Source organism: Equus quagga, chromosome 4, assembly GCF_021613505.1.
Source record: "Equus quagga isolate Etosha38 chromosome 4, UCLA_HA_Equagga_1.0, whole genome shotgun sequence".
Classification (NCBI taxonomy): Eukaryota; Metazoa; Chordata; class Mammalia; order Perissodactyla; family Equidae; genus Equus; species Equus quagga.
The window spans coordinates 61,246,794-61,270,771 of NC_060270.1; the positions used below are offsets into that span (position 1 = coordinate 61,246,794).

The 23,978-nt window shown below is 36.0% G+C and overlaps 1 protein-coding gene across 1 annotated transcript in view; it reads right to left on the minus strand.

Moving 5' to 3' along the window:
- Positions 1–23,978, minus strand: part of KPNA4 (karyopherin subunit alpha 4) — a 66,752-nt gene that overhangs the window by 17,003 nt on the left and 25,771 nt on the right. Inside the window, exons 2-10 of the mRNA XM_046658912.1 lie at positions 15,669–15,713; positions 14,774–14,863; positions 14,634–14,663; positions 14,485–14,537; positions 11,438–11,533; positions 10,827–10,912; positions 4,448–4,534; positions 2,443–2,612; positions 2,291–2,335 (exon numbers count right to left, since the gene is read on the minus strand). Coding sequence (XP_046514868.1) covers positions 2,291–2,335; positions 2,443–2,612; positions 4,448–4,534; positions 10,827–10,912; positions 11,438–11,533; positions 14,485–14,537; positions 14,634–14,663; positions 14,774–14,863; positions 15,669–15,713 — 702 coding nt within the window. The remainder of the gene's footprint in view (positions 1–2,290; positions 2,336–2,442; positions 2,613–4,447; positions 4,535–10,826; positions 10,913–11,437; positions 11,534–14,484; positions 14,538–14,633; positions 14,664–14,773; positions 14,864–15,668; positions 15,714–23,978) is intronic.

Below are 23,978 nucleotides of genomic sequence, written 5' to 3' on the forward strand. Positions count from 1 at the left end.
TTAGGATTATAGTAGTTTTATCTTTTCTAATCAGTTTGCTTTGCCTTGTAAAACTGGAAGCAACTTTCCACATAGTGGAAGTCTCCCACAGCTGCAGATCAAGACATTTAAAGCAACCATAGGTCAACCTGTGAGATCTATAATCAAAAAATATGTTCTGGTAAAAAAAGGAAATACATAACTTATACCAGCTGCCAAAATTACTGACCAAAAAAACCCACCCCTCTGTAATTAATTTATATTAAAAATATCCTATAGATTATATTTTAAAGTACAGTGGGCCACTGTGTTTCATCTCTCTTTATATGTTAAGCCCTAATTAGAAGTTATGGCCAAAAGGAAGTATGACAAACATCTATTAAATTGCTGCATAAATTATACAACGATTGACAAAGACATAGCAGTAATAATTGTGCCCAGAACTTTACTTCCAAAGCCTTTCTGGAATATGGACTCTGTCAAATGACAAGCTAGAAAAGTTTGAAACCTGTTAAATTCTAAAACAATGTTATGTTAAAGACCTCCAAGAAGCTCCTAGAAGGATAAAACAGCACTTTGCCATTGTTCCTTTCAGAAAGTCAAGACAGTGCTACGGATATTTTTAATGTAAAAGGAAGACACCAAATGAAAAATTCACACAAAGTGGTCAAAATATATGAAACAACTAAATTTCAACTTACAAATGTAATTTTTTTTTCTGGAGTACTAACATATGCCAAAATTTGATGATAGAGGCAAAAACTTCAAGTTACTAAATTACAACTAGAGTGTAATTTCAGTGTGTCACTGATGGTTTGTGGAAGCAGTTTTAATTTTTTTTTAATTTTTCTGATGGCCTGATTTAAGAAGTTGCTGCTAAGTGTTTACTTAAGAAGATTTTATTTTTAGTAAACATCTTTATTTAGTAAACAATATTACTTAGTAAACATCTACTTAAAAAAACCCATGAAAACTGGCTTGAGAAATTCAAGATACATCAAAAGCAAGAGATCAACTGGACTGGGATAAATAGGTGGCAAGAACGTAATATACCCCTGAATAAAGCCAACCAAGGTGTTTGTTTTCTGCTACAGGGATAAACTTTGAGATTAATCTTTCTTAGAAATCTTTTAAAAGCAAAGTATTAAAAATTTGTAATTTAATCAAAGAACTTGGCTCTAAGGAGCCAAAAGCAAAAATTGCTTACATGTTTTTTTTTAAGCTCCTAGACTATCTGGAGCTAAAAAAACCCCTTTAGATCAAAGACCATGTTCATCTGATGGATTTTGTGAATTATATCACTGCTGGTTGTGGTATCATTCTAATTTTAATTTGTTCCATATGCTATAGAGAGATCTTGGCAAAAAAGTCTTACGCTAGAAATGGTAAAGGAACAAGGCAGCTTATCAAACATTGGTCGTTAGACCAAAGCAAGTAGGTATTTAAAGGACCGCACACGTTTCTGCTGGTAGATACACGTTCTGCTCGTGTGATTCCCTTGCCCATTATATTCCTAGCTTTTCTAACACACTGAAGGCGAAACTGCCTCCTGAGCAGTCGGGGCACTTTGCCACCTCATTCACACTTCCTGAGTGGCTTTTTCCTTTGCCATCTGTGTTAGTAAGAATGAGTAAGATATATTTATTATGTTTAAAATCTAGTCTGCACTGATTTTTTTCCTTGTTGTTTGGATAATGAGTTATCTCTACACCAAGTGAAGCCACTACCCAAATCATTATAAACGGAAAAACAGAGTAAACATGAAATTGAAGAGCAACTGATGTTCGTGGTTTGGTCTCTGTATGTGAATACAAACCCATGCATAATGGCACAAATATATTTCTCTTTTTTAATCTTTCAAAAACCCAAAATATCACTAGGTATATGTGCTCTCTCACTGTCCAGGCTGTCAAAATGAGCTTCCATAAAAAGCTCATGGAACAATCAAAGACAATCTTAGTGAGAGAAATATCACTAACTGGCAACTTTAAGAACTTTCAATGTGAGTTTTTACAACATTTGTGTATATACATACATACATATATATAAATATGTATATGCACATACATTAATGCTCAGACCAAAACAAGTCAGGCATGATTTCTTCACTGAAATTATATTTTGTGATACAAGTAAACACCGAGTAAATATAAAAAGATCAAACTATGTATTACAGCTCTTGAAACGGAAAAATCTGATAAAGTATACTGACACCATGTTCACTATTTTCTCCCTTATGTCGCAGTGGCAGCCCTAGACATACATACATACATACAAATATAAAGATATATGATGGGAAACATTTACTCACATTTACATCTGTGTGATGAATTAAAACACAAAGAGCTGGAAGAATCTGGAGAGAGAAACATAAAGATTTTAAAACATATATAGATAAAAACATATATGTAATGGTAGCTACTTTAGTTTAAAAACAAAAAAACCACAAAAATACTTGTTTACCTCCTGAATGGTTTCCATTGGCGGTGGTGGGTCTTTGTGGCGACATAAGTTGACCATAACCCAAGTAACATTTCTTAAGAATGTTATAGGAATAGATGGACTTATGAAGGAAAGTAAAGGTTTCACAACTCCAAGACTTATGACATAGTCTCTACACTGTGGCCCATCACCTGCAGGAAGAAGAACTTATTAATTCAATAAAATATGTTGACAACATGCAATTCAGAAAACATAAATCACTGCATTCAATGTGCTGATTCCTAAATTCTAACCAGATATACTATTAAGTTTAATAAAAGTTATAGACAATAATAACCAAGTTCACATTTTAAGTCTTTGATTCAAGAGAAGCAACATAGGTACTAAGATATTCTTTTACACATTATTCATGTACTTAGGTTTATAAGCTGCTCACCTATACAGTTTTTATGCCATCTAAATGCTAGAAACCTAAGGGTTCTTTAAAATACCCTGTGAGCAGAGAACTGGTGCTTTCATCTTCTCTCAAAGGTACTCTCAGTTTAACAAACTCATGCAATAAAAAAAGATATATTAAAATACTATTAGAGAGAAAATATTTGAGAGAAAATAACTATAAATTATTCTATACACTTAAAAACTATGTCAAAAAAAGCGTGTGTGTGTGCATGCGGGGGGCGACCAATGCCCCTAGAGTAGTGGTTCCCACAGTGATTCTACTGAAACAGAAACTCACGGGTCCAGGATTCTGTGTTTTAACAAGCCCTTCATAGGATTCTGGTAACAGCCTAAAAGTTTGAGAGTCACTGCCCTAGAGAACTACCAAATTTAATTTCTATATCAAAAGTGTCACTGTAATTTCTAGTATGTGAGCCATGATGAAGTATTACATTCCACAAGCAAAAACACTTCTCCTTGCATTACAATATTTGCAGATAAATACTTGTTTGTTTCGCATCCATGTATTCTAATTAACGCCATGTATTCTAATTAACAATGTCACTAGAACTAAAACACAAAGATCAAGATGCTGCGTTAATAGTTCTAAATCTAGAATTGGGTATAAAAACAAGGAGTGAGGGACACTGGATTCACAAATGACAGCATTCCTAATAGCAATATGCTGTATGCCAAGAACAGTTTACAGAGAAATTCTCCGTTTTGAAAACTCATAATCGTGGGACACTATTCTTACATCTTGGCCCCCAAAAGGGCAATAAAGAGAAGGTAATATCAAAACAATACTGAGTACTTCCATGCAAGAATAATAAACAATCTATGGCAAAAATAAACTTTAACATCAAGGGACATGATACAGTTCAGACTCCAGATTTTATCTATTCTGCACTGGAAGACAGCTCTTTGAATTTTTGGATTTGGGTAAAGTTAGGCTCTAGATAAAAAAAAAATTAGAATTGTCTTTAATTATTCTTCTTACAATTATTTATCAGAGAAAACCTGAAAGGTGTGGTAATCATGGTGCATTAAAAGAGACTGCCTACAATCTACAGATATCTCCTGGATGATGATGACCTCATGATGATAATGGATAACATTACTATAATGTAATATACTAAGACCCACAAAAGATACAAAACATTTCAATTTAGACTCTTCTCAGAACTGCCATTATAGAGAAAAATTGTTGACGTTTTCCCTCTTCTTTTTTTCTTAACACTTCCTATGATAGTGCAGACAGTTGAAGAAGAAAATGGACCCCAACATAATAAAGGAAGAAGAGAAGATCTAAATGATATATATATTTCATAATTATTCAAATAATTAAGAGCTGACTATATATAATAAAATATAAAGGTGTCATAAGCAACAAAAATGTTCATTCTGTTTATTATGAATTATACATAATTATAGCTGTAATTATACAGCTATAATTTTTGTAAACTATTTCAGAAAAACTAGTGCTGAAAAAGAAAAAATCTTTTTCCTTTTCCACTACTAGTAGTCATTTTTATTACACAGCATATGATAACAACTGTTGGACTGTTATTACACATTTTCTACAAACCTATGATATTTCCCAATGCCCACACTGCTTGCTCACAGACATTTTGATGGGGTGAATGGAGAAGCCTTAGGAAAAGTGGCACAGCATCTGAAGGAGGAAAAGGTAAGTTATTTAAGTTTGAAGATATTGCTATATGTCAATTATATCTCAATAAAATTGGAAGAAAAAAAGGTTAAAGATACTCTACATTAAACCAAAAATCAATCTTGTTTGTTGCTGAAACCTCAAATGAAAGAAACCTATCAAAAATATTTTAAATATATCCTCATTAAATTCTCATTAGAATAAAGTAGTAGAAAAATTTTGACTAGCAGACTACTTATTCAGCATCAAAATGACAATTTTGACATAAAGACAAATATCAAATTAAGCTGGTAAAATTTCATTCAAAATTGAACCTGAATTTAATTCCAATTTCAAGATCAATTCCTTATAGATTAAGCATTATCTTCGAATTGGGGTGGGGGGAGGACAACCCAAATCGTCCAAGTAACTTGTAAATATAGAAATTTAAAATAACTTCATGTGGGTCTTTTGACAGGCCAGTGCCACATTGAGACCTTCTGAATCAGAAAGTGATTCTGTTGCTTAACAAGGATGAGACACACAGAAAGGCCTGGATCCAAACAGAATAATACTGCACCAAACATGTGATTCTTCTATTTCCTTTCTTCCTTCTGATATTACTTTGAAAAATGCTATTTAAGGTACTGGTAGATCAATCATGCTTACTCATAATAAAAAGTATTTCATTTATCCATTATTTTTGGTATACTAAGACAAACCAGCAGCATAAAAACAATTTCTAAGTCTCTTTCTAATCTTTAAAGAGCACACAAGGGGCCAGCCCCGAGGCCGAGTGGTTAAGTTTGCATCCTTTGCTTCGGCGGCCCAGGGTTTCCCCGGTTTGGATCCTGGGCGCAGACTTAGCACCACTCATCAAGCCACACTGAGGCGGCATCCCACATGCCACAACTAGAAGGACCCACAACTAAAATATACAACTATGTACTGGGGGGCTTTGGGGAGAAGAAGGAAAAATAAAACCTTAAAAGTAAATAAATAAAGAGCACATAAAACAGAAAGGAGAAAGAGTGAGGAATTAAGACGTTGCCTTAAATTCACAAAATTTACGAACAGTTAAGTATACAAAACAAAACCAAAAAACCCCCCAAAACCAAAAATAAAAACCACCTGAACCCAAAATTAAACCAGTTTTATTAAAACTTTACGTAATTAGTTTTTCTATTTAATATTACAACACAAGTGTCTACATAATAAAATGCTTACTTGGATAAGACTTTTGTCCCCCTTCAAAATCAAGCAGAAATTAGTACTTAAGATTTTAATAAGCTGAAACAAAAAAAATAAAATACCTAGAAATAAACTTAAAGAGGTGAGAGATCTGTACACTGAAAACTATAAAACTGTTGAAAGAAATTCAAGGAGACACAAAGAAATGGAAATATATTCTGTGTGCTTGGATTGGAAGAATTAACATAATTCAAATGTCCATACTTCCTAAAGCAATTTACAGATTCAATGCAATCCCTATCAGGTTCCAATGACATTTTTCACAGACACAGAATAAAGAATCCTAAAATTTATATAAAACAATGAAAGACTCCACATAGCCAAAGGAATCTTGAGAAAAAAACCAACAAAGGTGGTGGTATCACACTCCCTGATTTCAAAATATACTACAAAGCTATAGTAATCAAAACAGTATGGTACTGGCACAAAAAGAGACACAGAGATCAATGGAACAGTCAAAAGCCTGGAAATAAACCCACACATCTCTGGACAGCTAATTTTCAACAAGAGAGCCAAGAACATACACTGGAGAAAGGAAAGCCTCTATGATAAACAGTATTGGGAAAACTGGACAGTCACATGCAAAAGAATGAAAGTAGATCATTATCTTACACCATACACAAAAATTAACTCAAAAATGGATTAAAGACTTTAATGTAAGACCTGAAACCATGAAACATCTAGAAGAAAACATAGGCAGTACACTCTTTGACATTAGTCTCAGTAGCATGTTTTCAAGTGCCATGTTTGACCCGGTAAGGGAAACAACAGAAAAAATAAACAAATTGGACTACGTCAAACTAAAAAGGTTCTGCACAGCAAAAGAAACGATCAACAAAATGAAGAGACAACCTAACAATTAGAGGAATATATTTGCAAACCATATATGTGTTTTGGGGTTAATATCCAAAATATATAAAGAACTCATACATCTCAACAACAAAATTAAAAAATGGGCAAAAGATCTGAAAAGACGTTTCTCCAAAGAAGATATTCAGATGATTTGAGCAAAATGGCAGAGTGAGCAGTTTTCTTTGTCTCTCCCCCTTTGAATCTACAACTAATTGGACGTTCATTGGTCAACAAAGGAATCCACACAGCATCTCATGACGCCTGAGAGACGTGTGCTGCTACACATCTGAAGGTGGACGGACTTCCCCCTGGGAGGAGGTGGAGAGAGGTGAAAACTCTCCAACCCCTGATCCCCGGACAGACTAGTACCTGTAAGTGACTTTCTTCCAGCGGACACACTCACAGCATTGCCACACACAGAGGACGGGCATGTGCGGGTATCAGCAGAGCAATGGTGGAAACAGCTCACTACAGCCCTACCTAAACCCCAGCGATTGCCCCTAAGCCCAGGGGAAAATCCATGGTCCCGCCCCAGTAGCAGGGAAAGCCTCTACTTGCCATTAGTGGAGAGACCCCACCCAGCATTCAGAACGCTGGGAGGCTCCTGGAGAGGAGGATCCCAGGCAGGGCAGCAGCCTGCCAGCCGCCTCTGACTCACAGACTCCAGCTGTGTCCCAGAGGGGACAAGGGACACCCAGTGTGACTGTGTGTGAGGAAGGGGGTGCGTTGGAGTCCCAGCCGCTCTGCTCCACGGTCCAGGGGGAAAATCCACGGTCCTGCACCAGTGGCAGGGAAAGCCGCTACTCGCCATTAGCGGAGAGGCCCCGCCCAGCATCCAGAACGCTGGGAGGCTCTGGGAGAGGAAGATTCCAGGCAGGGCAGCAGCCTGCCAGCCGCCTCTGACTCATGGACTCCGGCTGTGTCCCAGAGGGGACAAGGGACACCCAGTGTGACTGTGTGTGAGGGCAGGGGCGTGTTGGAGTCCCAGCCGCCCTGCTCTGTGGTCCAAGGGGAAAATCCATGGTCCCACAGCAGCCACAGCGAAAGCCTCTGGGCAGCATTAGTGAAGAGGCCCCACCTGGCAATCACAAGCCTGGAAGACCCTGAGGCAGAAGTAGCAAAGCTGGGTGAGCTAACCACAGACTGCAGTAGATACCCATAGCTCTGCTGTGGGCCATAGTGGACACGTGAGATCTTGTGGGCCATGACAGTGACAGAGCTGTGTATATAGGTGATCCTGCTCCCGGCCGCTGGGAAAGCCCATAACACTGCTGCAGACACTAAGGAGGGAGCGCGTCTAGGTGGTCTGCGATGGTAGGCACCAGCAACCTGAGGCCCCCTTGTGATTGTCCCCACAGCTGATGAGGGACCCCAAAGGACCACTGTGACTATGAGGAGGGGCCCAGGTCCGGGCAGCAACAGCTGACAGGGATCCTGGTCAGTGCAGATTAACAAACAGCTCCCCCTGGACTCCAGGAGAAGAAAGTGGAAGCAGTAAGTAAACTCTATCTCTATGCAGAGGCACAAATCCACGCCATCAAGCAGTATGAAAAAATATATTAAATCTCTAGAACAGAAGGAAAATGACAAGTACCCAGAAAACAATCCCAAAGACAATGAAATCTACAACCTAAATGATGATGAATTCAAAACAGCCATCATTAAAAAACTCAACGAGTTAAAAGAGAATACAGATAGACAACTCAATGAGTTCAGGAGCTATGTCACAAAAGAGCTTGATACCATAAAGAAGAACCAATCAGAAATATTGGAGATGAAGAACACAGTGGAGGAGATTAAGAAAAATCTGGACTCTCTGAACAGTAGGGTCGATAATATGGAGGACAGAATTAGCAATTTGGAGCATAGGAATATATAAATGCTGCAGATAGAGGAAGAGAGAGAACTAAGACTAAAAAGAAATGAAGAAACTCTCCGAGAATTATCCAACTGAATTAGGAGATGCAACATAAGGATTATAGGTATCTCAGAGGGAGAAGAGAAGGAGAAGGGGGCAGAATGCCTCTTCAAAGAAATAATGGCTGAGAACTTTCCAAACCTGGGGAGAGAGATTGAACTCCACGTGACAGAAGCGAATAGATCTCCAAACTTCATTGGTGTCAAAAGACCAACCCCAAGGCATATAGCAGTGAAGCTTGCAAAGGTTAATGACAAAGAGAAAATACTAAGGGCAGCAAGGCAGAAGAAAATAACCTATAAATGAACCCCCATAAGGCTGTGAGCAGATTTCTCAGCAGATACCTTACAGGCTAGAAGAGAGTGGAATGATATATTCAAAACTCTGAAGGACAAAAACTTCCAGCCAAGAATACTCTATCCAGCAAAAATATCCTTCAAATATGATGGAGAAATAAAAACTTTCCCAGATAAACAAAAGTTAAGGGAGTTCATTGCCACAAGACCTCCTCTACAAGAAATGCTCAGGAAGACCCTCATACCTGAAAAATCAAAAAACCAAACGGGGCTGCAAAACCCACAGCAACCTCTCCAACATTTGTCACTTTTTGTTTGTCAAATACACTGCTGGTGGGAATGCAAACTGGTGCAGGGTTGTGGGAGGGCACAAAGGGTGAAGTGGTGCACCTACAACATGACTAACAATAACGTACAACTGAAATTTCACAAGGGTGCAAACTATCATAATCTTAGAAAAAGTTATTAAAAAAAAGAGGATATACAGATGGCCAACAAGCACATGAAAAGATGTTCAACATTACTGATTATTAATGAAATGCAAATAAAACTACAATGAGATATCACCTCATATACTCATACATTTCTGGTGGGAGTGCAAACTGGTGCAGCCACTATGGAAAACAGTATGAAGGTTCCTCAAAAACTTAACAATAGGGGGCTGGTCCGGTGGTACAGTGGTTAAGTTTGCACATTCCACTTCGGCGGCCCGGGGTTCGCCAGTTCAGATCCCGGGTGCGGACATGGCACCACTAGGCAAGCCATGCCATGGTAGGCGTCCCACATGTAGAGTGGAGGAAGATGGGCACGGATGTTAGCTCAGGGCTAATCTTCCTCAGGGGGGAAAAAATTAAGAATAGAACTACCATATGTCCCAGGTATTCCAGTGCTGGGTATTTATCCAAAGACCATGAAAACATGAATGTGTAAAGATATAAGCACCCCCATGTTCACTGCCACATTATTCACAATAGCCAAGACTTGGAAGCAACCTAGACACCCATCAAGGTATGAATGGATGAAAAAGACATGGTATATATACACAATGGAATACTACTCAGCCATAAAAAATGATGAACTCTGGCTGTTTGAGAAAACATCGACAGACCTTGATGGTATTATGCTAAGTGAAACAACTGAAAGGGAGAAGTCAAATACCGTACGATCTCACTCATAAACAGAAAATAAAAATAACAAACACAGAAAGAGAGATTGGATTGGTGGTTACAAGAGGCGAAGTGTGGAGGGAGGAGGGGTAAAAAGGTAACTAGGCACATGTGTATGCTGATGGATTATAATTAGTCTTTGGGTGGTGAACATGATGTAATCTACACAGAAACTGAAATATAATGATGTACACTGAACTGAAAAAAGTAAGTTAAAAAAAAGATTTTAACAAGCTTAGACGAGTATACTTCTTACACACTTGAAGAGGATTTTAAAAGTACCTTCTTTAAAATGATCAATTTGTTTGGTAGAAGAATCAAATAGTATTCAAGAAAACAATACACTCCAGTTATTACTCCTAATAGTAATTTCCCACTTACATCTCTTGAACATAAAAAGAAAAACAATCCTATTATAATAAACTGAAAAAAAAAAACCCTAAAAGCCATTCTTTCAATAGGAGCACTTTATAAAGGAAGATTTCTCTAAAACATATGATGGACATCTCATTGAGAGAGGGCAAGAGGCAGTGTAGCAATGGGAAAAACACCCTTATTTCTACAGTATCCTATAAATAAAGTATAAGTACAATAATGTGATCTGCTACTACAATTAGGAAATGTTCTCAGATTTAGAAAGGAATCAAATGAGTGTTTGGAAATAGAAAATGTCAGTTACATGATCAAAGTAACATACTTAAATTGGCCTATGTGTTACTGGATAACTATTATTTTATAACATAAATAGTTTTATCCTTTTAGGAGAATCACTTTATCTTTTAACCAACTTCTTTATTAAAAATCACAGTTTTGTCTGTTAATAACCAACTTACTGGACTGAACTACTGCTTGAGTTTGTTCAGAGGTTCCAGACGCAATGTTTGTCAAAGCCCACGCAGCTTCAAACTGTAAAGAAGGACTGCAAAACCAAGAGTTTTAAACAGTAGGGATTTTTACATTGGCCCAAATACCTACCAACCATTCCTCTACTCTAGCATTTTCACAGTACTAAATACTTTGTTTCAGAAGGTATCTAGGTATCCAGCACTTTTTTTTTTTTAACCTCCAATGACTTTAAAAACTCTCTAGGCATAAAAAGCATACAACCCCCTCTGGTGTCCTTCTTATTTTCAGTAAGAACTCTTTATTAAGATACCTGCACATTACTATCCCAACTTGAGTCTTCTCAAGTAGCTATCCAGCCAAACCAGTTTCTTGCCAATTTCCCAAGCTTAAAGGTTAAATGTATCATGCTTAAGTCTTTCCTCGGCCTTCATCTTCATCTCTTAGTATAAACACACCTTGCATTATTTTTTCACTTTGGCTTTTCAACTCCATCTCATAAGCCCTTTTCTCTTTTCTTTAAAGATCAAATTAACTACTAGAAAATTGTGTCTTCTGCAAAGGATACATCCTAAATTATTTCTTAAAATAATGTACTTACTTGTCATCTCTTTCAAGACAGTGGACTAAAATAGGCAATATTCCAGATTTTATTAAGTCATCAATTGGTGGATTTCGATCACTGGACAGAAGCTTCCTAAAAGAGAGATATATACATATATATATATACACACACACACACATAACCCTCCCTTATGAAACTTAAAGACATATTATAATTCGATTCATATTTGATACAGCAATTACAATCAATCTGAGTATTTGGCACAAGTACTGTCTCTGAAATTTACTTTTTTTTTTTTTTAAGGAAGATTAGCCCTGAGCTAACATCTGCTGCCAATCTGCCTCTTTTTGCTGAGGAAGACTAGCCCTGAGCTAACATCCATGCCTATCTTCCTCCACTTTATATGTGGGACACCTGCCACAGCATGGCTTGCCAAGCGGTGCCATGTCCACACCTGGGATCCGAACTGGTGAACTCCAGGCTGCCAAAGTGGAATGTGTACACTAAACTGCTGCACCACTGGGCCAGCCCCTAAAATTTACTTTTTAAGTTTATATAATGCAAACTTTTCTCTATTCCCAAAAAAACCGATTTATAAATTTACTGATTATTAATAATTAGGAAAAAATGGCAGACATGAACCACTTTACCACTTTTTAAATTAGTACAGTAACATTATTCCTTTGATAAAGTCCCAGTTGTGACTTATAAAAAGACAACTAAATATTTTATATATTTTACCTTTGGACTTAATTTTTAGGTTAGAGAAGAAAACTGGGCAGACTCCTTCAACATGGTATTTACCCTACTAAGAAAGGAGTTAAGAGGTCACCAAAATACCCCAAATTATTCATACTAGGTCACAACAGAGTCAAAGGACAAAGCCAGGTAGGCTTCTGGTACATCCTTATAGCTGATACTAGTGTCCAATTCTTCATACTACTCAAAACACCAAATGAAAGCTCACCAACATTCTCATCTCAGTGACTAACGTGAAACAGAATAAGCACAGCAATACACAGGAAAATACTCAAAGAGATGTTTGAGATATTAATATAAAAGACAGGCACATCCTTGGTCTCATGGAGCTCAGAGGGTAAATCAGCAATACCCAGCGCCCATTTGCACACGTGGAACACTGCAGGTGGCCTGACACAAATCTTCACCCATTTGAATCACCTGCATTACTACATAAAGACAATGTTTTAGAAAGCCCAATCAGATCATCCCCCTATCTAAACCAAGTGACGGCTGCTTACTTCTCTATCAATGTAAACTCCTTGACCTAGCTTTAAACCACTCCACAAGGTGGCTCCATGATACCTAACTAATCTTATTCTCTGTTAACTCAACAATAGGTCAGTCGCCTGTACCACCATTTCAACCTCATTTCCAGGCCCTTCACATCCTATTCTTTCTGTCTATGCAAACTCTATCTAGTCAAAGTCTACATCAAGTTCTGTTTTCACAATACCCTCTCTGAATTCCAAGAGGATTTACACAGCTGTCGAGTATCACTGTTTTTTACATAGTTTCACCCTTCCAGTTAGGTTCTAAGTCGAATTGGAAACCTAAAGAGCAAGAATTATACCACATGCTTTTTCACAGTATTTTCTGTAACACATGACACATTCTTAGCACAAAGTAGGAAATAACCCAGTCTTTCTGAATCAAGGTTTCAGATGTAATAGAAGAAAATTTTTTTAGGACATTCTTAAAGAGAAATGGCCTTTTTTTCTTTGAGTGCATACAATATCTACAAAATATAATATAAAATCAGTTTGGAGCCACTGTCTTGATTTGTGCTAAAGTGCCAGCAGTTTTACCCACAGCTGTTTTTGCAACATAAATGTAAATGTTAACACAGTGAGAAAAGGCAAATACAGTCTTAGAATTATTGTGAAAATAGGTTTGATCCAAGTATATCCCTGCTGAAGTTGTCTCAGGATCTCCAAGAGAGCCACAGACCATAGTTGAGAACCCCAGCCTTAGGGCTTTAACTATCTTACAGAATTCATGTTGAGAAGAGCTGCTCCAAAACTATCAAATAATCAACTGTGACAATAGTAAGTTTAATGTATCAATTTCTTAATCATTCTTCCTATAAACATTAATTTGCCACTTTGAGATGTGAATACTTTTGCGATCTTTCTATGTAACAAAGTCCTTTGTAAAGTTTTTTTTTAACCTGTAATGGGCAACATTGTAATTCCGTAATTTCCCTATCTGTTCTAGGTTATTTAAGGTGAATACACAAAAGTAGGAAGTCTAATAAATATAAAAGGGATTCATACACTGGATAAGATATTGGATGGGCCTGTGAATCTTCTTCCAATTTGAAATTCTACAACTAGCATCAATTTCTTGCTTAAGTATCTTTTTCTTGTTGATAATCACAACACAGAGTGTTATTCTTATATTGATAAATATACAGAAGCAACCATTATATTGTACTGCAATACACCATGTCTTCCCCAATCTATTTATTAATACAAAGGTCTCAGTAATAAGTTTTTCTGCTTTTTCCCTTAAAACATGAGAGTATAGGTTTCACAATAGAAATATGCAAAACAACTTAGTATTCAATACTATCTGGAAACAGACTGGAGCCTTTGTAGCCCTAAATCTTAATGTCTACTTGCCTGTATACTGCTATAGTAAGCTTCTAACTTTATTATTATTTTATCAATATGAGGATCATTGAGAAGAATTAACTACTTGGGCAGGATCTGAAGAATCTGACCTCTTATAAAATGAAACCTATTAATCAGTAAAAAGTAAAGCTTTATAAATGTTTTTCTATTGGTCTATGGCAATAACCTGTCAAATCAACTTTTCTCAAGCATCTGTACATGTTTTGCACACTAAAGCTTCAGCGTATTTGTGAGTTTAGAAAATTGCTACCAGTTTTAATACTCTAAATCAGAGGACAACTTTTAAGATAAATGCAGTTGGTCTATGACTATTCTTTATTGTCTGTCATCAAAGTTGAATGACTGACACAACTACTATATAGTGAAAACCCGAAAGAGAACTCCTGTGTAAGTTATAAAATTTAAATATGTCCTCAAAGTTTAACTTACCTAGCAGCCTGAACTGCACTTAATTGAATTCCTTGGTTATCACTTGAAGCATTCTATAAAAAATAAAATAATTTTTGATGTAGATACACAATAATTAGTTGTTAAGTCCAAAAAATAAAAATGAAGAGACAAAAAAACCCTCAACTTACTTGAACAATAGCTTCTAGAGAGGTATTTTGCTGGGAAAAAAGGTAAACAGAAAACTAAGTTAAAAAGTCTCCTTGAAATTCTCTATTTATGTAAATTCTTTCACTGGTAATTTTAAGTTACCCGAATAACAATAACTTACCACTCTATAATCGCCATCTATATCAGAGTCTTCACAGACGTCTTCATGTGGTACATTCCTTCTCTTTAAGAGGTGTTCATCTCTTTTATTCTTTAAAAAAAGACCAGAAAAAGAACTTTAGTTAAATAAAAAAGCTAAATACTTTCATACAAACGTTAGGCAATCTGGTGCCTACAAACTGAAATATGAAGTGCCTTTTAAAAGTAAAACACAAGTTTAGAAAATTAAACCAAATTGTGAATTAAACACTTAAGCAACACTAATCTGAGCTCCAAACCCGCAAATGTTACATTCTTAGTGAACCATGAACTATGCATAAACAAACTAAAAAACAAAAAAATTTGATTAAAAAAGATAGTGTACAAGTTTAAGCCAGGACCAAACATACATATTTATTGAAAAGTACTAAACTATTTTATACATCATTGGAAGCTTCTCTTTATCCCTAAAAACAAAGTCAAAGCAAAAGTTGGGCAGTTCAAAACGAGACAAAACCAAAAAAGTGTTACAAAGTCAAGGGTAGCTGGAATTTCATTTAAAATGTTTAGGACCAATTTAAAAATATACTCTTTTCAGTTCTTTTCAGGGCGTAACTGTACATACCAGGACTATTTAGTATAACTGTATACCTATGACTTACACTTTATATAAATCATTTAAAAATTATAGAAGGAAAAAAACCATCTGATAACTTGTTTATCTCTACTTTTGGATAGTGGACAAGGTGCATCTTTCCAATTTCAACAGCATGCCAAATTTAGTGAAAATATTCCAGTTTTCAAAAGAAAAATGCTAAGTCCTTGAGATTAATATACATTTGATATTTTCCGTATATGCTGTAATGTTAGAATTATGCTTAGAAGTACCCAATATTCATCACATTAATCAGACTCACCTTCCTTAATTCCACTACAACTTCGTTTCGTTGCCGTCTCATAGTCTACAAGAAATTAAAGAAAAACACTGTAAAAAATCACCTCAAATTACGTCACCCAGAGAAAATCACTATTAATATTTTGATATACATCCCTCAATCTTTTCTTCTAGTCATATGTATCTAAAGTCATACTTTACTCATTAAAGATCATATTATATTATATAGATGATTTTCTATCTTCATTTCACATTTATATTCTCAAATACTGAAATTCTCTATGAAATCATTAATAGATCTGTAATATTGGATATATCATAAATTTTACAATAGTAACATAAGATTTATAACAATACAAAGGTAACAAAGAAGAAAAGAACTCATAATCTCATCCCCTATATGAACCATGACATTTTAAAAAGTAATACATGTAACAAGGTTACAAAATTCAACTGCTTTAAAAAAAAGGGAGGGGGGAACCTTCCTGCCCATCCACTGTCTCTTTCTCTAAAGGCAAACCCATTAGATTTACTATGATTCTGACACACTTATCTATTTATTCTGTTCTTCACCTTATTTTTGTTTATTTATAGATCTTAGAGATCTTCCATGGTAGTATATACAGACCTATTTAATTCTTTCTAATGACCACATAATTCTTCTATCATGTACTATAACCATTCTCTTATTTTGTAATGTTTTTTTCTCATTTTGAAGTTACCTAACACATGGATATATGCTCAACTGTAAAACATTCAAAAGTTTAGAAACAATACAAGTTCAAGCTCTTTCTATGTATAGTTTGCCTCATTCTTTCTTTTTTTTTTTTGAGGAAGATTAGCCCTGAGCTAACTACTGCCAATCCTCCTCTTTTTGCTGAGGAAGACTGGCCCTGAGCTAACATCCATGCCCATCTTCCTCTACTTTATATGTGAGATGCCTACCACAGCATGGCTTTTTGCCAAGTGGTGCCATGTCCACACCCGGGATCCGAACCAGCAAACCCCGGGCCTTGGAGAAGCGGAACATGCGAACTTAACCACTGCACCACTGGGCTGGCTCCTGCCTCATTCTTTCTAATGACTGCATATGCCAAGACATATTAAATGGAAATAGTAAGTCACAAAGAAACACTCAGATGTCTAACAAATATCTCAAACTTATATCCAAACTGAACTTTTGATCTTTAACATATGTACTCTATCCCAACTCATATGGTTCATATGCGGGGTGAGATTATGGGTTCTTTTATTCTTTGTACTTTTGTATTTTTATAAGTCTTATGTTACTGTTTAAAAATTTTATGATATATCCAATATTATGTATCTATTAATAATTTCAAAGAGATTTTCAGCATATGGCAACTCCATCCTTCCAGCTGCACAGATCAAAAATGTTGAAGCCATCCCTGATTCTTTTTCTCTCACATTACACATTGAATCTGTTAATAAATCCTCTTGGTTCAACCTTCAAAACTTACCCCAAATCCAACTATATATCACTACCTCCTCTGCCACTACTCTGGTCCAACTCACCATTCTCTCTCACCTAGATTATTGCAAAAGCTTCCTAACTGGATCCTTCCTTCTACTCTTGCCCTCTAACTTCCTCCCCAGTCCATTCTTATCACAGCAACCAAAGCAATCATCACAGGGAATCTTAATTTTTGCGTGCCATAGACTCCTTCGGCAGCCTGGTGAAATCGATGAACACCCTCTCAGATAGCATTTTTATTTATTTATTTTTTAAGGAAGATTAGTCCTGAGCTAACATCCATGCCCATTTTTCTCTACTTTGTATGTGGGACGCCTGCCACAGCATGGCTTGCCAAGCCGTGCCATGTCTGCACCCAGGATCGGAACCAGTGAACCCCGGGCTGCCGAGAAGAGGAACGTGAGCACTTAACTGCTGAGCCACCAGGCCGGCCCCTCAGGTAGTATTTTTAAATATACAAAAGAAATACATAAGATTACCAAAAAAAGTCAATTATATTGACATATTGTTGTCAAAAACATATAAATATGAAAAAACAAATAGTAATATATGTGCTTCATTATCACATTAAATAGGATCTAGCAGTGGGTCTAATAATTACTATAATTCCAAAGTAATGATGACCATAAATGGCATTTCAGGGTATCTTGCAACAGCAACAACAATGTGATTGTCACTGGTGGTGACAAAGTCACAAAGGTAACTTTAATAACTACTGAGGCTTACTGGCTACATCATTAAGTGAAAGAAATACTGTTTCAGTTAGAAGCTGGTGAAAATAAAGATGTAATTTCTCTTTTAAGTTCCCAGGCCCTCCTGAATTCTACCAAGAGATTTGGAGGAAGGACTCAATAAAGAATTCCTTTCTAAAAAGTCAGTCAGATCATGTTACTTGTCTGTTCAAAACCATCCAATGGCTCTCCACCTTGGAGTAAAAGCTCAGTCCTTAAAATGGCTTAAGTCCACTCAAATCTTTCCAGTTCATCCCCTCCCCAATTACCACCTCCCGGATCTCAGCTCCTATCATTCTCTTCATTCATTTTGCTGTATCCTAACTTTGCTATTCCTCCAACACATTGGAAATTCTCTCTTTTCAAGGCCTTCACTAATATACTATATAGCAATTCCTAAGACAACTCCAGAGCCAAACTCTTTGGGTTCAGTTTTCAGCCTTACTACTTACGAGCTCTCCATGCCTCAGTTTCCCATAAAATGAGGATAGTAAAAATAGCTACTTCATAGGATTACTGTAAGGGTTAAATAAAGTAATATATGTAAACTGCTTAGACAGTTCCTGGCACATGTGTTGGCTGCTATTATTACTGCTACTGCTATTTCCTCAGGGTGTAATGCTCTTCCCTAACTGATGTTTACTCTCTTATCTTTGAGTCTTTCAGATGTCACCTCCATGGAAGACCTCCAAGGTCTTCCCTTCCTAACCAGCCAGCAACTCTCCATCTGTGTACTTTCTATTCCTCCTCTCTGCCTTATTTTTCTCCATACTACTTATCACTTTCAAACATAGCATATATAACTTTATTTGCTTATTGGTCTGCTCCCTCTCCCACTAGAATATAAGCTCTACATATAAGAAATAACATAAAAAATAAGTCCTATTTCTTCTCAAAATGTATTGGCTAATCTTACATGTGCAGAAAACTTTACCTCAATTTTTGACCAAACCAATTTTTTCTATCTTTGTTTAGGTGAAGCTTCGTTTGAAGCTTTAATTTGAGCTTTGGTACACATATGGATTTTAAAAATACCAAAACTCAATTAAAAAAATAATTAGGCTGCAAAATGAATAAAAATAATTAGCTAAGTACTACAGTAAGAGTTGCAACATTCACTATCATTTAATCATTATAGCCTTAAGAGGTTAAGAAGAAACATTTCTTTCTTTTTACCAATAAACTGAGACTTAACGAAGTTAAATTACTTGGCCAAGACCACATAGCTATAAGTAGAATAGGCGGGATTAGAATTCAGCTTCATACAAAGCCAACTAACTACTAAGCTATATTGTCTCCCACAAGTCTTAAAGTCAAATAGAGTTTAAGCCAATTTTAGAGCCCATGGTTCACATTAAAGCAAAAGTCCTGTTATCAAGACAACGGGCTCTGCACTATATCACAATATGAAAACAGTAAACAATAAAAAACTATGTCTTATGCCTCACACAGAAACTAAAATCTGTAAAATCGTACTACTTAGAAGATTTCAATAAAAGGTAGATTTCTGAGGGCCAGAAATATTTTTAGCCTAAGGAAAGTTTTTACTAGTAACTACTCCATCTAAAGAAGCAGGATAAAGTCTGATGGGCTTTGATTAACTTCTTTTCAATAAAGCAAACTATTAAATAAGTCCAAAACAACTACTGCATATTTGCACAAATATTTTATTACCATTACAGCACAGTCGTGCTGCACAATGACGTTTCAGTCAACAACGGACTGCATACATGATAGTGGTCCCAGCCTAGGTGTGTAGCATGCTATGTCATCTAGTCCACTCTATGACGTTTGCACAAGCACAAAATCACCTGACAACCCATTTCTTACAATGTATCCCCATCATTAAGTGATGCATGACTGTATATCTTATTTATTAAATTTGGAGTTTCTGATAATTTGGAAGTATTAACAAAAAATTTATCAAACCATTTTAACACTGTAGTTGTGACATAAGCCTTGGGCTGTTATTACTCACAGAAACTTATTTGCAAAATGAGAGATCTGACAATCCATTACAGAGCAAGAAAGCAAGAAAGAGTTTTCTTCTCTTGAGAAAAAGCTATTACCTCCAAGGTAAAGAGAAGACAATGAATTAGTAGAAAAATATCCTATGCACCAACCTGGCAGCACTTACCCATGTTTTTTATTGTAAAAAATAAATGCCTTAAAAGTGGTATTAGATATTTAGACATTTTCAAGTCACAACCCCATCTCAAACCAAGGACTTTTACTTCTCTGGGGTCCCGTGAAAGAAGTAATAAGGTTTCTTTTTCTAAGTCTTTCTTATCTTCAAGAGCAGTGTTTTTATATACTACATACAAATCTAATAGTTGTGAATTCACATGACTTACAGCGATGCAGTAAACTGTCAATTAGAATTCCAAAAGGCTGCCAAACTGGCTACAGGCTTATTTATAGGCCAAAGAGCTATCTAAAGGACAAAAGCTGTAAATAGGGGGTTGGGGTGGGAAGAGAGGCAGAGAAAGGGACTGAGCAGAGAGTAGAAACTTCACCCAAATTTTTCTATTTCTTTTCCTGTAATGCAGTTAAAGTTTCTAAATTCAGGGAAAAGGGGACAAGAAATTGTCAAAAAATTGACGGAAGTGAATCTTACAGAATACAGAATGCTATTTCTATCTAAAAGAGATTCAGTTTTTATTTAACAAATAATTACTATGTGTTCCTTACTCGCTAGGTTCTAGGGATTAAACACTTTATTCTCATGGAGGGTAGGGTTTAATACTTTCTTTCCTATTTATGGCTACTTCATTTCTAATTAGTGGCTACTTAATTTCTAAGTCACTTTTTACCAATGTATAGTTTTTCTTTAAAACTCTAAAAACTATTAAGATACGATGATGTAATAATATACTATATAAAATTTGAATGTTTTAAATTTTCTTGAGTAAAAAGTTAGAGTTTAGACTAGTAAATCATTTCATTAGAGAAAAATATTTCAAGAAAATTCTTCGAAAGTTAGTCATACAAAGGATAAGAAACATAATGCTTTGATTTTATTTCATTCAGCCTGACTGTTATTCAGACCTTAGGAACATTAATATTTAGGTAGCAGCACAAAAAACAGAAGAGAAAAAAAAGTTTAGAAATTAATCAGGCATGAGACATTTTGTGGGGTGATGGGATATATTCTAAAACTGGATTGTGGTAACAGTTGCACAACACTGAAAATTTACTAAAAATCATTGAATTGTACACTTCAAATGGGTGAGTTTTATGCAAGGTAAACTATATCTCAATAAAGTACTTAAAAAAGTTATATATACATACACATACCTGTCCCCCCACAACATGAATTACTATTGTCTTACTATTTAGAGTCTGTTGGAAAGCATTCACTCAATCATTCAAATATTTATTAATCACCTATTTGCCAAGCACTAGAAATACAAAGATGGACCATACATAGCATATCCATAGCCTTAAGGAGGCAGTACTCTTATGACAAAGAAATATAATTTAATAAAATAGGAATAAGGTATAACATTTAGCAAACATTGGGTGCAAAACACCATTCTAAACATGATACTTGATTTTCCTCATTTAATAAATGTAATGTGTTATAATGTGCACACCACTGTTGACAGTAGACAAAGTAATACAGATAAAATATAAGCTAAATCTTTAAGACTCAATGGAAATTCACTTAGAGACAGGCATTCCAGGTAGAAAATATCACATACACAAAATAGAGGATTATAAAAGATGGCACGTGCAGAACCTATTGAAGAAGATCAGAAGCCAGGAATGGAAAGGTAGGCAAGGAGCCAAATCAATCACGTCATGAAAAGCTAACCTGTACAACATTTCAGAGAAAAGGGAGTTACTGGTGTTTTCAACCCAAATGATCATCACATCCTAAACATACTTGGTACAATAGTTGTTCAACCCAATTTATATGGTAAACCAAAAGCTAAGAACACATAACCACAGAAATCTGTTTTCCCATTCCTATTTCTCCCTCCTTTTGTCTCTACTTGCAGATCTCTAGCAGCAGCAGTCATGGTGCTTATTCATGCCTTTGCCAAACAGTATATAATGGTACATTACAGGCAATTTGCAGATGATTAGCAAATAAATTCCAAGTCTGCATTTATGACAATAAAATGAAAATTTTAAAAGCTTACTTAAACTGTGGACTTATTTCTCAGACATAGTATTTATTAATAGTAGTAGTAAAAAAAGTTCTAATTAGCACTACTAGTGATGGGCAAAAGTCTTCATAAACAGAATCAAGTTCTTATCTCTCACAAGTAAAAAAAATTAATGGAGAATGAATGTAAGAGGAGTTTGAAAGTAAATTCAGGGTAGGAGACCAGATTTAACCTTGGAAACTACTGCAGCAGTTTTACGAATTAATTCTAGTCTATAGATACCATACTTTAAAATGATCCACATCTAAATTATAAGCATTGAAACTTAATTTAGGGCTGGCCCGTGGCCGAATGGTTGAGTTCGTAGGCTCTGGTTCGGCGGCCTGGGCTTCGCCAGTTCGGATCCTGAGTGTGGACCTAGCACCACTCATAAAGCCATGCTGAGGGAGCATCCCACATACAAGAACTAGAAGAACCTACAACTAGGATATACAACTAGGTACTGGGGGGTTTTGGGGAGGAAAAGAAAAAAATGGGGAAGATTGGCGACAGATATTAGCTCAGGGCCAATCTTCTGAGAAAAAAAGAAAATTTATTAGTACATGAATATAATTTTAAAAGTCAAAAAATGTAAGAAACTGTTAACAGTTGTTAACTCCAAGGAATGGGAGTACAGTAGAGTTTCACTATCTATTCAATACTCAAACAATAAGGAAATTATTAAATTCAACAGTTATACACATCTATTTGGAAAAGCCAGAAGTCAAAGGTTAGAAACAGGAAAAAGTTGAATTTCCAGAGTTTTCTATAGTCACCTATCTTGTACAAAAGGTATACATGTGGTAGACAAGAAAATGTATGCATACATACCTATGTCTCCTTCCAAGATGAGTTACTACTATATGGCTATACTACTCTACTAGTATATGGCTACCAGTCCCAACTCTACCTTGAATTAATGTAATCTTAGACAAGCTACCATAATTATGGGCATTAATTCCCTCACCTGTAAAGAGAGAGGATTCAAGAGATTTCTAAGATCTTTTTGCCTCAAAACCTCTATCAATTTTATCAGTTTCCAAGAAAGAATGTTGCGGGGCTGGCCCTGTGGTGCAGTGGTTACATTTGGTGTGCTCCGTTTTGGCGGCCTGGGTCTGCAGGTTCAGATCCTAGGTGCAGACCTACACCACGGTCAGCCATGCTGTGGCGGTGACCCACGTAGAAAATAGAGGAAGACTGGCACAGATTAAGCTCAGGGCTAATATTCCTCAAGCGAAAAAAAAAAAAAAGGAAGATTGGCAACAGATGTTAGCTCAGGGTGACTCTTCTTCAGCAAAAGAAAAAAAAACCCCAAAAAACAGTGTCACAAAAATGTTTAATTGCCATTTGTACAAGTTACTACACATAGCTCAAAACTGCAAACAATTGAAGAGCTATTTTGTAGCTCTGGTATAGCTGCTCAGCGTTTTCACATTTTGCACATTTTTTGCCTTAAATTACGCCGCAATGTTAAAAGAATACGGAAATCATTGAGCCTTCAATAGCTAGTTTTGGTAGCAGAGATAATTACCAGACAAATGAATTCTGGTGGTGTTGATGAGCTATCTGGTAAGGAAAGAAAAAAGATTAAGAAATGACCATAGTTTTGGGGAGACACATATAACCCTCTCAGAGATGGGAAATGCTGCAAGGTAAACTTTCAGAATCAATTATGGAAAGGAATTAAGGACAACACATAGAGAAATGCTACATTAAACACATATTTAAGTTATCTATGAGCAAAAGGAAGGTACTCCCTTCCCTTTTTTTCAATATAACAACCTTAATTTATTTATTTTATTTTTTATTTACTTATTTTTTAAAGATTGGCACCTGAGCTAACAACTGTTGCCAATCGTTTTTTTTTCTTTTTCTTTTTTTTCTGCTTTATCTCCCCAAATCCTCCCGGTACATAGCTGTATATCTTAGTTGCAGGTCCTTCTAGTTGTGGC